This window comes from Coregonus lavaretus (assembly GCF_964263955.1).
Source record: "Coregonus lavaretus genome assembly, chromosome: 21".
In the NCBI taxonomy this organism is placed as follows: Eukaryota; Metazoa; Chordata; class Actinopteri; order Salmoniformes; family Salmonidae; genus Coregonus; species Coregonus lavaretus.
This window is the reverse complement of record NC_140008.1, coordinates 9,720,840-9,733,342: the sequence shown is the minus strand read 5'-3', so window position 1 is coordinate 9,733,342 and position 12,503 is coordinate 9,720,840. Positions and strand designations below refer to the sequence as shown.

At 43.9% G+C, this 12,503-nt stretch overlaps 1 protein-coding gene across 1 annotated transcript in view; it reads left to right on the top strand.

Moving 5' to 3' along the window:
- The window catches only part of ccdc77 (coiled-coil domain containing 77), a 28,328-nt gene that overhangs the window by 10,743 nt on the left and 5,082 nt on the right, over window positions 1–12,503 (top strand). Inside the window, exon 9 of the mRNA XM_084185846.1 lies at window positions 2,114–2,384. Within this exon, the coding sequence (XP_084041972.1) occupies window positions 2,114–2,384 (271 nt within the window). The remainder of the gene's footprint in view (window positions 1–2,113; window positions 2,385–12,503) is intronic.

Below are 12,503 nucleotides of genomic sequence, written 5' to 3'. Positions count from 1 at the left end.
TAAGCTTCCTGCCCATATAAGACATGTATATGTCCTGGAAAGTTTGCTGTTACTTACAACAGTCATGCTAATCATATTAACGCACGTTAGCTCAACCGTCCCTTATACGGGACACCGATTCCGTAGAGGTTAAACAAATCAAAATATATTTTATATTTGAGATTCTTCAAAGGAGCCACCCTTTGCCTTGATGACAGCTTTGCACACGCTTGGCATTCTCTCAACCAGCTTCATGAGGTAGTCACCTGGAATGCATTTCAATTAACAGGTGTGCCTTGTTAAAAGTTAATTTGTGGAATTTCTTTCCTCCTTAATGCGTTTGAGCCAATCAGTTTTGTTGTGACAAGGCAGGGTTGGTATACAGAAGATAGCCCTATTTGGTAAAAGACCAAGTCCATATTATGGCAAGAACAGCTCAAATAAGTAAAGAGAAATTACAGTCCATCATTACTTTAAGACATGAAGGTCAGTCAATGCGGAAAATGTCAAGAACTTTGAAAGTTTCTTCAAGTGCAGTCGCAAAACCATCAAGCGCTATAATGAAACTGGCTCTCATGAGGACCGCCACAGGAAAGGAAGACCCAGAGTTACCTCTGCTGCAGAGGATAAGTTCATTAGAGTTACCAGCCTCAGAAATCAGCAATTAACTGCACCTCAGATTGCAGCCCAAATAAATGCTTCACAGAGTTCAAGTAACAGACACATCTCAACATCAACTGTTCAGAGGAGACTGCGTGAATCAGGCCTTAATGGTCGAATTGCTGCAAAGAAACCACTACTAAAGGACACCAATACGAAGAAGAGACTTGCTTGGGCCAAGAAACACGAGCAATGGACATTAGACCGGTGGAAAGCTGTCCTTTGGTCTGATGAGTCCACATTTGAGATTTTTGGTTCTAACCGCCGTGTCTTTGTAAGACACAGAGTAGGTGAACGGATGATCTCTGCATGTGTTGTTCCAACCGTGAAGGAATGGAGGAGGAGGTGTGATGGTGTGCTTTGCTGGTGACACTGTCTGTGATTTATTTAGAATTCAAGGCACACTTAACCAGCATGGCTACCACAGCATTCTGCAGCAATACACCATCCCATCTGGTTTGCGCTTAGTGGGACTATCATTTGTTTTTCAACAGGACAATGACCCAAAACACACCTCCATGCTGTGTAAGGGCTATTTGAACAAGAAGGAGAGTGATGGAGTGCTGCATCAGATGACCAGGCTTCCACAATCACCCGACAACCCAATTGAGATGGTTTGGGATTAGTTGTGGTCCTCTGTAGCTCAGCTGGTAGAGCATGGCGCTTGTAACGCCAAGGTATTGGGTTCGATCCCCGGGACCACCCATACACAAAAAAAAAAAAAATGCACGCATGACTGTAAGTCAGTGTCTATGATCCCTTATTGATGTCACTTGTTAAATCCTCTTCAATCAGTGTAGATGAAAGGGAGGAGACAGGTTAAAGAAGGATTTTTAAGTCTTGACAATTGAGACATGGATTGTGTATGTGTGCCATTCAGAGGGTGAATGGACAAGACAAAATATTTAAGTGCCTTTGAATGGGGTATGGTAGTAGGTGCCAGGCGCACTGGTTTGTGTCAAGCACTGCAACGCTACTGGGTTTTTCACGCTCAACAGTTTCCTGTGTGTATCAAGAATGGTCCACCACCCAAAGGACATCCAGCCAACTTGACACAACTGTGGGAAGCATTGGAGTCAACATGGGCCAGCATCCATGTGGAATGCTTTTGACACCTTGTAAAGTCCATGCCCTGACAAATTGAGGCTGGTCTGAGGGGAAAAGAGGGGGTACAGCTCAATATTAGGAATGTTTTCTTTATGTTTGGTGTACTCAGTGTATATGGGGCAATTTAGCAATTCAGATTTGTTATCCTGTAATGGCTATGTTATATTAGGCATTGTTGTTGGCATATAGATAAATGCGCATGTTTTTTTCCAGTGTGGGCCTGAGTACTCAGAAAAAAATCATCTGAGTACTCGAACAGTCAGAAAATGTCAAATGCCCATCCTAGTTCACGTACCACTATCCCGAATACATGTTCTCTCCCTTCCTTTCTGTCCCGCTCCCTGTCCCTCTCTACTCTCCCTCCCAGGCTGGACCGGACCCAGAACCTGCTGTACGAGAGCACCAGGGACTTCCTACAGCTGAAGTTTGAGACGCGGGCCCAGGAGAAGGGCTGGATGGTGGAGAAGGACCGGCTGCTGCGAGAGCTGGACTCAACCCAGGACCGTCTGAGGAAAGCCAGTGATGGTCACGGGAGGGAGCAGCCGGGACCAGGATCCAGAGGACACAGCAGCAGCATGGCCCTGCTCCTAACCCAGCCCCAGCCTGACACACAGCACGTCCACAGGGAGGAGATCAGGGTGAGTAGTGGTACACATGCTTCAGATCAGAGGTCTTACATAATTGGGATCATGTCCCACCCAACACCTCAAATAAAGGAGGGTCTCTTTAAAGTGGTGTTAAAAGCGTGGCTGTTACGGTGACCATATTACCGCTGTCAAATTCCACGTGACCGTCACGGTAACTAGGCTTCTCCAAAACTGCGCTCTGATGGTCATTAGTAGCCTACCAAACTTGCTAATGGCCTGGTACTCAGCGCTCTATTGTCTCTCTAATCACTCTGACATCAATGCAAATGTAATCGAAAATCTAATCAAGCACTTCATTAGAGCCCTGGCGTTCAGAGTTGGAGTGGAATATGATCATCATCTGTTGCACAGCGAGAGCCAGCTCCTCATAGCTGGTTGATGCATGGAATGAAATGTGTTCCTATAATCCCATGTTGCATAACATTTCTATAGGCTATGCAATTGCGTGAGAAAACAGTTCTGATGGCCTCTATTAAAAAGAGGAAGATCCCATCAGCTTTCTATAGGCTAACAATATTTATTTAGGAACTTTCCTAATATTAAGCACATTGCTTTGCTTTACAACCGGAGTCGCCTACCTGGCTGGCATGAAAATGAACCTTGGGAAAAGCGTCCTCCATTCCCTATTTAAGTGCATACGGATTATGTCTTTTTTTCCCTGCCCCTGTTTAAACAGGTGCATGATAATGGTCTATTCTAAATCAAAACTAATGTCACACATATTATATGTAAAGACGAGATTAAATTGAGAATAGTCTGATGGGTGAGAATGTTATCACTTGTGAATGATACCCTGCGTGTGCAGTCTAAGGCAAGAAACAGCGCATGCATTTTTTGCAACTTTTTAAAAATCATAGACGCAAGCATCACGTAGCCTAGCCTATAGGCCTATATGTTTAGATAAGGTTTGTATCACAACTGAAGTGGCCAAATAACCCTAAGAGTAGCCTATAGGCCTCGGACCTCTGGAACAGGGTTGGAGAGCCCATAGCCTACAGAGCATAGTGAAAGGTGTTCTTATAAGGCCAGTCATTGTGGAATCGACTGGCCACTATTTAAAATAGGATCCCAGCTTTCTCTTCTGCTAAAATTAAGCACATTAATCCGCTTTACAAATGGTGTAGCCTACCTGGCATATTAAAAACGTAGGGTGGCTTGGAGTTAAACGCCCCCCTCCTGTAATTCTCACAGAAACCACTTTGTCACCCAAAATAATTTCAACACTTTCCCTGGATGCCTTGTCTTGCTCAACTAAAAATATAATCTGTATCATCTCAACTTTTTAAGTCACTCCAACAAAACTATTTTGCGGTACTAATATTTTGTCGTATAGAAAAAGTGATATATATATATATATATATATATATATATATATATACAGTGGGGAGAACAAGTATTTGATACACTGCCGATTTTGCAGGTTTTCCTACTTACAAAGCATGTAGAGGTCTGTCATTTTTTATCATAGGTACACTTCAACTGTGAGAGACAGAATCTAAAATAAAAATCCAGAAAATCACATTGTAGGCCACTCCAGGACCTTGAGATGCTTCTTACGGAGCCACTCCTTAGTTGCCCTGGCTGTGTGTTTCGGGTCGTTGTCATGCTGGAAGACCCAGCCACGACCCATCTTCAATGCTCTTACTGAGGGAAGGAGGTTGTTGGCCAAGATCTCGCGATACATGGCCCCATCCATCCTCCCCTCAATACGGTGCAGTCATCCTGTCCCCTTTGCAGAAAAGCATCCCCAAAGAATGATGTTTCCACCTCCATGCTTCACGGTTGGGATGGTGTTCTTGGGGTTGTACTCATCCTTCTTCTTCCTCCAAACACGGCGAGTGGAGTTTAGACCAAAAAGCTATATTTTTGTCTCATCAGACCACATGACCTTCTCCCATTCCTCCTCTGGATCATCCAGATGGTCATTGGCAAACTTCAGACGGGCCTGGACATGCGCTGGCTTGAGCAGGGCGACCTTGCGTGCGCTGCAGGATTTTAATCCATGACAGCGTAGTGTGTTACTAATGGTTTTCCTTGAGACTGTGGTCCCAGCTCTCTTCAGGTCATTAACCAGGTCCTGCCGTGTAGTTCTGGGCTGATCCCTCACCTTCCTCATGATCATTGATGCCCCACGAGGTGAGATCTTGCATGGAGCCCCAGACCGAGGGTGATTGACCGCCATCTTGAACTTCTTCCATTTTCTAATAATTGCGCCAACAGTTGTTGCCTTCTCACCAAGCTGCTTGCCTATTGTCCTGTAGCCCGTCCCAGCCTTGTGCAGGTCTACAATTTTATCCCTGATGTCCTTACACAGCTCTCTGGTCTTGGCCATTGTGGAGAGGTTGGAGTCTGTTTGATTGAGTGTGTGGACAGGTGTCTTTTATACAGGTAACGAGTTCAAACAGGTGCAGTTAATACAGGTAATGAGTGGAGAACAGGAGTGCTTCTTAAAGAAACACTAACAGGTCTGTGAGAGCCGGAATTCTTACTGGTTAGTAGGTGATCAAATACTTATGTCATGCAATAAAATGCAAATGAATTACTTAAAAATCATACAATGTGATTTTCTGGATTTTTGTTTTAGATTCCGTCTCTCACAGTTGAAGTGTACCTATGATAAAAATTACAGACCTCTACATGCTTTGTAAGTACGAAAACCTGCAAAATCGGCAGTGTATCAAATACTTGTTTTTCCCTACTGTATATATACACAGTGAGGGAAAAAAGTATTTGATCCCCTGCTGATTTTGTACGTTTGCCCACTGACAATGAAATGATCAGTCTATAATTTTAATGGTAGGTTTATTTGAACAGTGAGAGACAGAATAACAACAAAAAAATCCTGAAAAATGCATGTCAAAATGTTATAAATTGATTTGCATTTTAATGAGGGAAATAAGTATTTGACCCCCTCTCAATCAGAAAGATTTCTGGCTCCCAGGTGTCTTTTATACAGGTAACGAGCTGAGATTAGGAGCACACTCTTAAAGGGAGTGCTCCTAATCTCAGCTTGTTACCTGTATAAAAGACACCTGTCCACAGAAGCAATCAATCAATCCGATTCCAAACTCTCCACCATGGCCAAGACCAAAGAGCGCTCCAAGGATGTCAGGGACAAGATTGTAGATCTACACAAGGCTGGAATGGGCTACAAGACCATCGCCAAGCAGCTTGGTGAGAAGGTGACAACAGTTGGTGTGATTATTCGCAAATGGAAGAAACTGTCAATCTCCCTCAGCCTGGGTCTCCATGCAAGATCTCACCTCGTGGAGTTACAATGATCATGAGAACGGTGAGGAATCAGCCCAGAACTACACGGGAGGATCTTGTCAATGATCTCAAGGCAGCTGGGACCATAGTCACCAAGAAAACAATTGGTAACACACTACGCCGTGAAGGACTGAAATCCTGCAGCGCCCGCAAGGTCCCCCTGCTCAAGAAAGTACATATACAGGGCCGTCTGAAGTTTGCCAATGAACATCTGAATGATTCAGAGGAGAACTGGGTGAAAGTGTTGTGGTCAGATGAGACCAAAATCGAGCTCTTTGGCATCAACTCAACTCGCTGTGTTTGGAGGAGGAGGAATGCTGCCTATGACCCCAAGAACACCATCCCCACTGTCAAACATGGAGGTGGAAACATTATGCTTTGGGGGTGTTTTTCTGCTAAGGGGACAGGACAACTTCACCGCATCAAAGGGACGATGGACGGCGCCATGTACCGTCAAATCTTGGGTGAGAACCTCCTTCCCTCAGCCAGGGCATTGAAAATGGGTCGTGGATGGTATTCCAGCATGACAATCACCCAAAACACACGGCCAAGGCAACAAAGGAGTGGCTCAAGAAGAAGCACATTAAGGTCCTGGAGTGGCCTAGCCAGTCTCCAGACCTTAATCCCATAGAAAATCTGTGGAGGGAGCTGAAGGTTTGAGTTGCCAAACGTGAGCCTCGAAACCTTAATGACTTGGAGAAGATCTGCAAAGAGGAGTGGGACAAAATCCCTCCTGAGATGTGTGCAAACCTGGTGGCCAACTACAAGAAACGTCTGACCTCTGATTGCCAACAAGGGTTTTGCCACCAAGTACTAAGTCATGTTTTGCAGAGGGGTCAAATACTTATTTCCCTAATTTAAAATGCAAATCAATTTATAATATTTTTGACATGCGTTTTTCTGGATTTTTTTTTTGTTATTCTGTCTCTCACTGTTCACATAAACCTACCATTAAAATTATCGACTGATCATGTCTTTGTCAGTGGGCAAACGTACAAAATCAGCAGGGGATCAAATACTTTTTTCCCCTCACTGTGTATATATATATATATACAGTACCAGTCAGAGCATATGAGCGGAGTGGAGCGGTGAGAATCTCAGCTCCTCGCTCACGGAGCTGTTCACCCCTCCGCTCCCCCCGCTCAAAGCCACATCAGGCCAGTCCGCTCATTATCGCTCAGCGCTCAACGCAGTTTGCATCGCGCTCCACTCAAATCGCCCCCGCTCACTCCAAAAAAGGAACAAAATCTGCATGTATTTCACTTTTAGCTTAAACCACAGCCTTACTTTATCTCCCCGAATTTGTTGCATACAGACTCATCTCGGATTATCCATTCTGTCTTGAAACGGGGATCTAACACTGACGCTAAAATGAGATGTTAATCAGTATAGTATATTCCATAGCGAATTGACACGTTGTTTGCCAATGTTTCTGCAAAAGCAGCGATGCCCATTGGAAGTGCAGCGTGAGTGTAATCGGTGAGCAGGGATTTGATTTCTGTGACAGCAGGGAGGATCATCCCCAGGTTCCCCAGCTCCTTCTGCATTTTGTCTGTGAGATCTGCTAGTGGTGTCAGCACACTGACAAGGTGCGTCAGCTGCCGTACTTGATTCAGGGTGATGTTAGCAACATTAGACTTGAGTTTGTTTTGCCATAACGGGTATTTTTGGAACAACCGGATGAACGACTGAATCATCCGCAGCTGGCTGCTCCATCGAATGGCGCAGGCATTTGTGGGGCGGACACCTAATTGGTCGGTTTCCTCTGTGCTCTTGCGTACACTTTTCACCAGGTGCCCGACTTTCACTAACAGCCTATTAATGTTGTCGTGCTCGTTAAAGGCGTTTTTGATCGCCAGCTGAAGCATGTGAATGGGGCATCTCAGATGTAAATTTGACAAAGTAAAGTACTGATTTATCATAGTTTCTTGGGGGGGGTGTAGCCCGGTTGAGCTGCGCTGGCGAAGTGTTGCATCCCTTCGCGTTCTCCTTTACTCAGCGGTTCATAGTCCATGAAAATCATTTCAAAAAATGCTACATCCAGCTCTCTTTTTCTCTCCCTTGTTATGGTTGGGCCTTTGCGTGCAGTGAATAAACTTTTGAATTCCTCAACCCTTTTCTCTTGTTGCTGCTGCTGCTCCTCTCGCTCTATAAAATACAAATTCATGGACGACACAAATTAAATTAAACAGATGGATTCTGGGTCAGGCTTGAGCATGCTTCAGACTCGTGGTGTGAGCGAGCGAAATTGGAGCGGGACATAGGGCGACGCTCCGTCCTTTTAAAAATGCCGCTCTGCGCTCTGTTCAAAATCCGTCCGCTCACGCTCCACGCTCGCTCCCGCTCCACTCCGCTCATATGCTCTGGTACCAGTCAAAAGTTTGGACACACAGACTCATTCAAGGGTTTTTCTTTAGTTTTACTATTTTCTACACTGTAGAATAATAGTGAAGACATCAAAACTATGAAATAACACATATGGAATCATGTAGTAACCAAAAAAGTGTTAAACAAATCAAAATATATTTTATATTTGAGATTCTTCAAATAGCCACCCATTGCCTTGATGACAGCGTTGCACACTCTTGGCATTCTCAGTCAAGGCGTCTGAATACTTTCCGAATGCACTGTATGTTAGCATTTTCCAAATCATCTATAAGCTCCAGAGTGGCGCAGCGGTCTAAGGCACTGCATCTCAGTGCTTGAGGCGTCACTACAGACCCCCCTGGTTCGATTCCAGGCTGTATCACAACCGGCCGTGATTGGGAGTCCCATAGGGCGGTGCACAATTGGCCCAGCGTCGTCCGGGTTTGGCCGGTGTAGGCCGTCATTGTAAATAAGAAATTGTTCTTAACTGACTTGCCTAGTTAAATAAATAAAATAAAAAAGTCACTTCTTTGCTACTGTTAAGAGAATTCCTATCTCTAATTCAACCTAAGCTTGAATCATTACCAGAGGTTGTAAGGCTCTGGTTTTAATCATATATGATTCAAGGTCCACAACCAACAAGGATTATCTGTATCTTTATTCATGGAGAGCTCTGGCGCAAAAACCCATACCCTCCTGTTTTATACCTCTTGACACACAAAGGCACTTTGCTCCGCCCACCTTTAGGAGGCTTTCTTAAACAGTTTCCACCTTTCTCCTTCACCCTGGAATGTTTAGTCCCGCCCCCCCCCCCCCCTGTGTTACCCTTGATAATTGTAACACAGTTTACACATTTATACTGTATTTGGGGTGAAATCCTTTAGTCATTATTCTTAAAATACAAATTAATCTATCAATCCACCCCTTTGACTAAATGGTTTCATTTTCAGGATAAATGTATTACATATTCAGGATAAATCTCAGAGATCACGTCAGAACTAATAAACATTTCATCCAATTGCGGTCTTTCAGGGTCCAAATCCTCGTCATCCACCAAGCCTGGAGGATCGTTTTTTCACATTCCCCTGGTCAGAGTCCGGAGTCAGTCCATCTTTCATCATTGTTTAGATACTGCATTTCACCAACGCCTGATTCACCAATCCTCGGACACAGGGAACAAGACAACAACCACATAATACAAGAATACCCATACAAACACTGACCGCTCCTAAGATGGTGGCTGCTATGGTTTTCCATTTACCAAATATTTCCTCAAACCACCCTATCCACGATGTACTAACTTCTGAGTTCTCAGTTCATTCTTCACTTAGTGCAGTTAATTCTGTAAGAGCTCTGGTGACTGTCCCATCCAGTGTGGTGTTGTTAGGGATAAATGTGCAACAATGGCTTATCATTCTATAGACACCGGCCCTTTCTGCCTGATCTAGAACCATCCTCTACTAAGTTATGAGCGGGATGGCGGATAATTGCTCGAAGATCCCCTTTACTGCATCTCTAGTCTGGTCAATAAATCGTTGTTGGTTGTAATAGATATAATGTATCCAATCAACATTTTTGTTTGTCACCCACCAGAAAAATGTTGTGGTAAAACCCTCCCATATTTGATTCATAGCTTTGTATTCGTCTGGAACACCCCTGGGGATGCCTATACCATCTTTCCAAATTGGGCTATTTCCTTCCTGACCTATATTTCTCCTCCTCCTGATTATTCTTCCTGTCACTGGTCTTTGATGACTAATTCTTACAGGTTTGGACGGACCAACAATACTGGTGCACAAGTACCCACCCATCCTTCTGGTAATGTCTGTCGAATGCTCCCTTTGTTAGTGCATGCCCACCACACATCAGTCAGAGGGATGGTAAGGTTCCTAATTTTTCCCCTCCCTTCCTTATCTAAATCAGTCACATTAATTATCTCTTTACAGCCATCAAAATCACCCAAGTTACGGGTGCCATTTCTATGTCTGTAACACTGGTATTCGCCAGGAGTTAAAGTGAATCTAGGTGGGCTGGCCGAGTATGTCAATTTTGCCAGCCCAATCCCTGTGCAATTTGGCTCTTTTTGATTGGACCCCAGGTCTAATACACAGGGAAACATTGCCTTTGGCATTGAGGCGGTCAACATTGTCGGTCGCCCAATTGAGCATGTATAACAATTGTTCTCCCCCAAGGCCCTAGCGGTGTACTTCATCCACTTTAACCAGAGATTCTCATCAGGGACCCCCTCCACTTCCCCTTGGTTCCATTCTTGGAGGAGAAAATCTTTCATAGTGGACGGGTTAGTCGAATTGACTCCGTCATCCCTTGACTGATCTACTCGGTCTATTGCTATTAATGGATTAATGACAGTACCTGTGCCCTCCATATCTTTTGACTCCATCAAATGTAATCTTAGACAAGTATCCCATCCGTATTCGTCCGCGCAAGCCCAGTAAGTTATTTTCATGTCCTCTTTAGTGACCTTTACTATTATTACTACCATCTCCGTGGGGATGTCGTTATACCTTCTTATCCTCCATCTGGACGTCCAGCCCCCCCCCCGTCTCATATCTCCGTCCCCCAGTATGTCTGAAGTATGTCTGAATACCTGAGCCCAGGAACAATCCGCCGAGGGAGCTGAACATAAATACAATGGGATTTTATAATCCCACGTTGCTTGCTTATCCGTCCTGATAAGATCCCTAATCCTAATTTTGAATCTTACTCCCCACCCTTCTCTGACTCCTATTTTGTAGATCACTTGTCCTTGACGGTCAGTATGTCGGGTCGCTTCCCTTTTATTTCTTAATAATGGTAAGGCCATAGCGTAATTGGTGCGAGGTGGTGGTAGATCTTGACATACCAAGACTATTGCCGAGACTATGATGCAGCTCAGGGTCACCCATATTCCCAAAAACCGCCAACCCTCTCCTGCCTTTAGTCCTTCTGCTTGGTACCACCCCATACTCACACCCTAAGAACACACTACAGTGATGATAGGTCGGGGTAGGAGATCTTCGTTGACAGAGGTGATCCCCGGACCCTATTGGTCTAGTTCTGCTCTCCAACTCTGCGTGTGCTAAGTGGTGCTTGTATGTGGTCTTACCTTCTTGCAGTGGGTAACATGGACCCAGGTTCCTCTCTCTGCTATTCTAATGGCAAAGGCGGTGACCAATATAACCTGATAGGGCCCTTCCCAACAGGCCTGCTTCCAGTTTTCCTTCTAGTGACTGGATGCTCACCAGTCACCTGGTTAGATAGTGGGTCACCTTCTCCTTTAGTTCACCTGTGGGGCACAAATCCTCTGACATACGGGTGTGGTTAATAAACTATCTTCACACATGTTCAGATTAATCTAACAATTTCTGACTGCATTCTCTTTCTAGACTGTATCTAAAAAACATTGTTTTTTAAAGTATTTTGTCCTCTCCTTCGTATATTATTTAATCCTACAATTAGCCTCTTCCCCCCTCTTGACACATAGTTCTGCTCATGTGTCAATATTACCACCTACCTAAACATTCCCTTAGGTAATTTATCAACCAATTGCCATGCCTTTCATTTTTGAGATTGTCATTTGCTTCTTTATTGCTCCTCCCACTTCCTTTGTCTTTATGGCGGCTAAATTCGACTTTCATTCAGTTCAGAATCAATTAGTAATCCAATCAATCAATCTCTTATCTTGTAAAAACACTTATGTTTAGTTCAAACTCTGTTCTACCCCGGCTCTCCCGGGCTTGACCTGAAGACTGATTGTTGGAGATGACAATTCCATATTTAGGTCACCTAAGTCTTCTGCCTAGCAACAAAGAATAAAAACCTCTATGTTCGTGATTAACCCAGTTATATCTAATAGCCCACCAAAAAAAACCTCATCTTTAAATCACGACCAATGTCATATTCCTCTTTACTCTCTACCATTTGGGTAACATCCCTGATATATGTATGCCTCCTTAGAGTTCTAAATGATTTTACCATGGGCTGCCATTGCCTTCCCATAGATAAGATCACTTAATTTACCCGTATGCAGTACATAATGGAGTACCCAAGCTTTACAGCAGTCTATCATCACCAAAAAGCTCATAATTCTTCATCTATTTATTTTAATTTTTTTTCCTCTAGTCCCTATCTTCCTGATCCTATTGCTAAATCAATGATCTAGGCAATAGCTGTCTCGCCTTAGATTGTACATTCCTCTGATTACTGCAGCTTATTGCATTAATTTAGGTTCAAATATCCACCAACAAACAATTCCATCCCACAGCATAGCAAACACCACCTATGAACTGTTGAAAATCCCCTAAATTCAACATAACAACCCTTTATAAACATCATGCTAGGTGTGTTGTTTTTTTATTTGAAAAACTCAATTGAAAAACAACAATCAAAGATAGCCAGGCTCAACTTAATTTGGTAGCTCCCTTCTATGACCTAAATACTGCCTAACTTCACTACTGCTCCCCCTTAGCAACA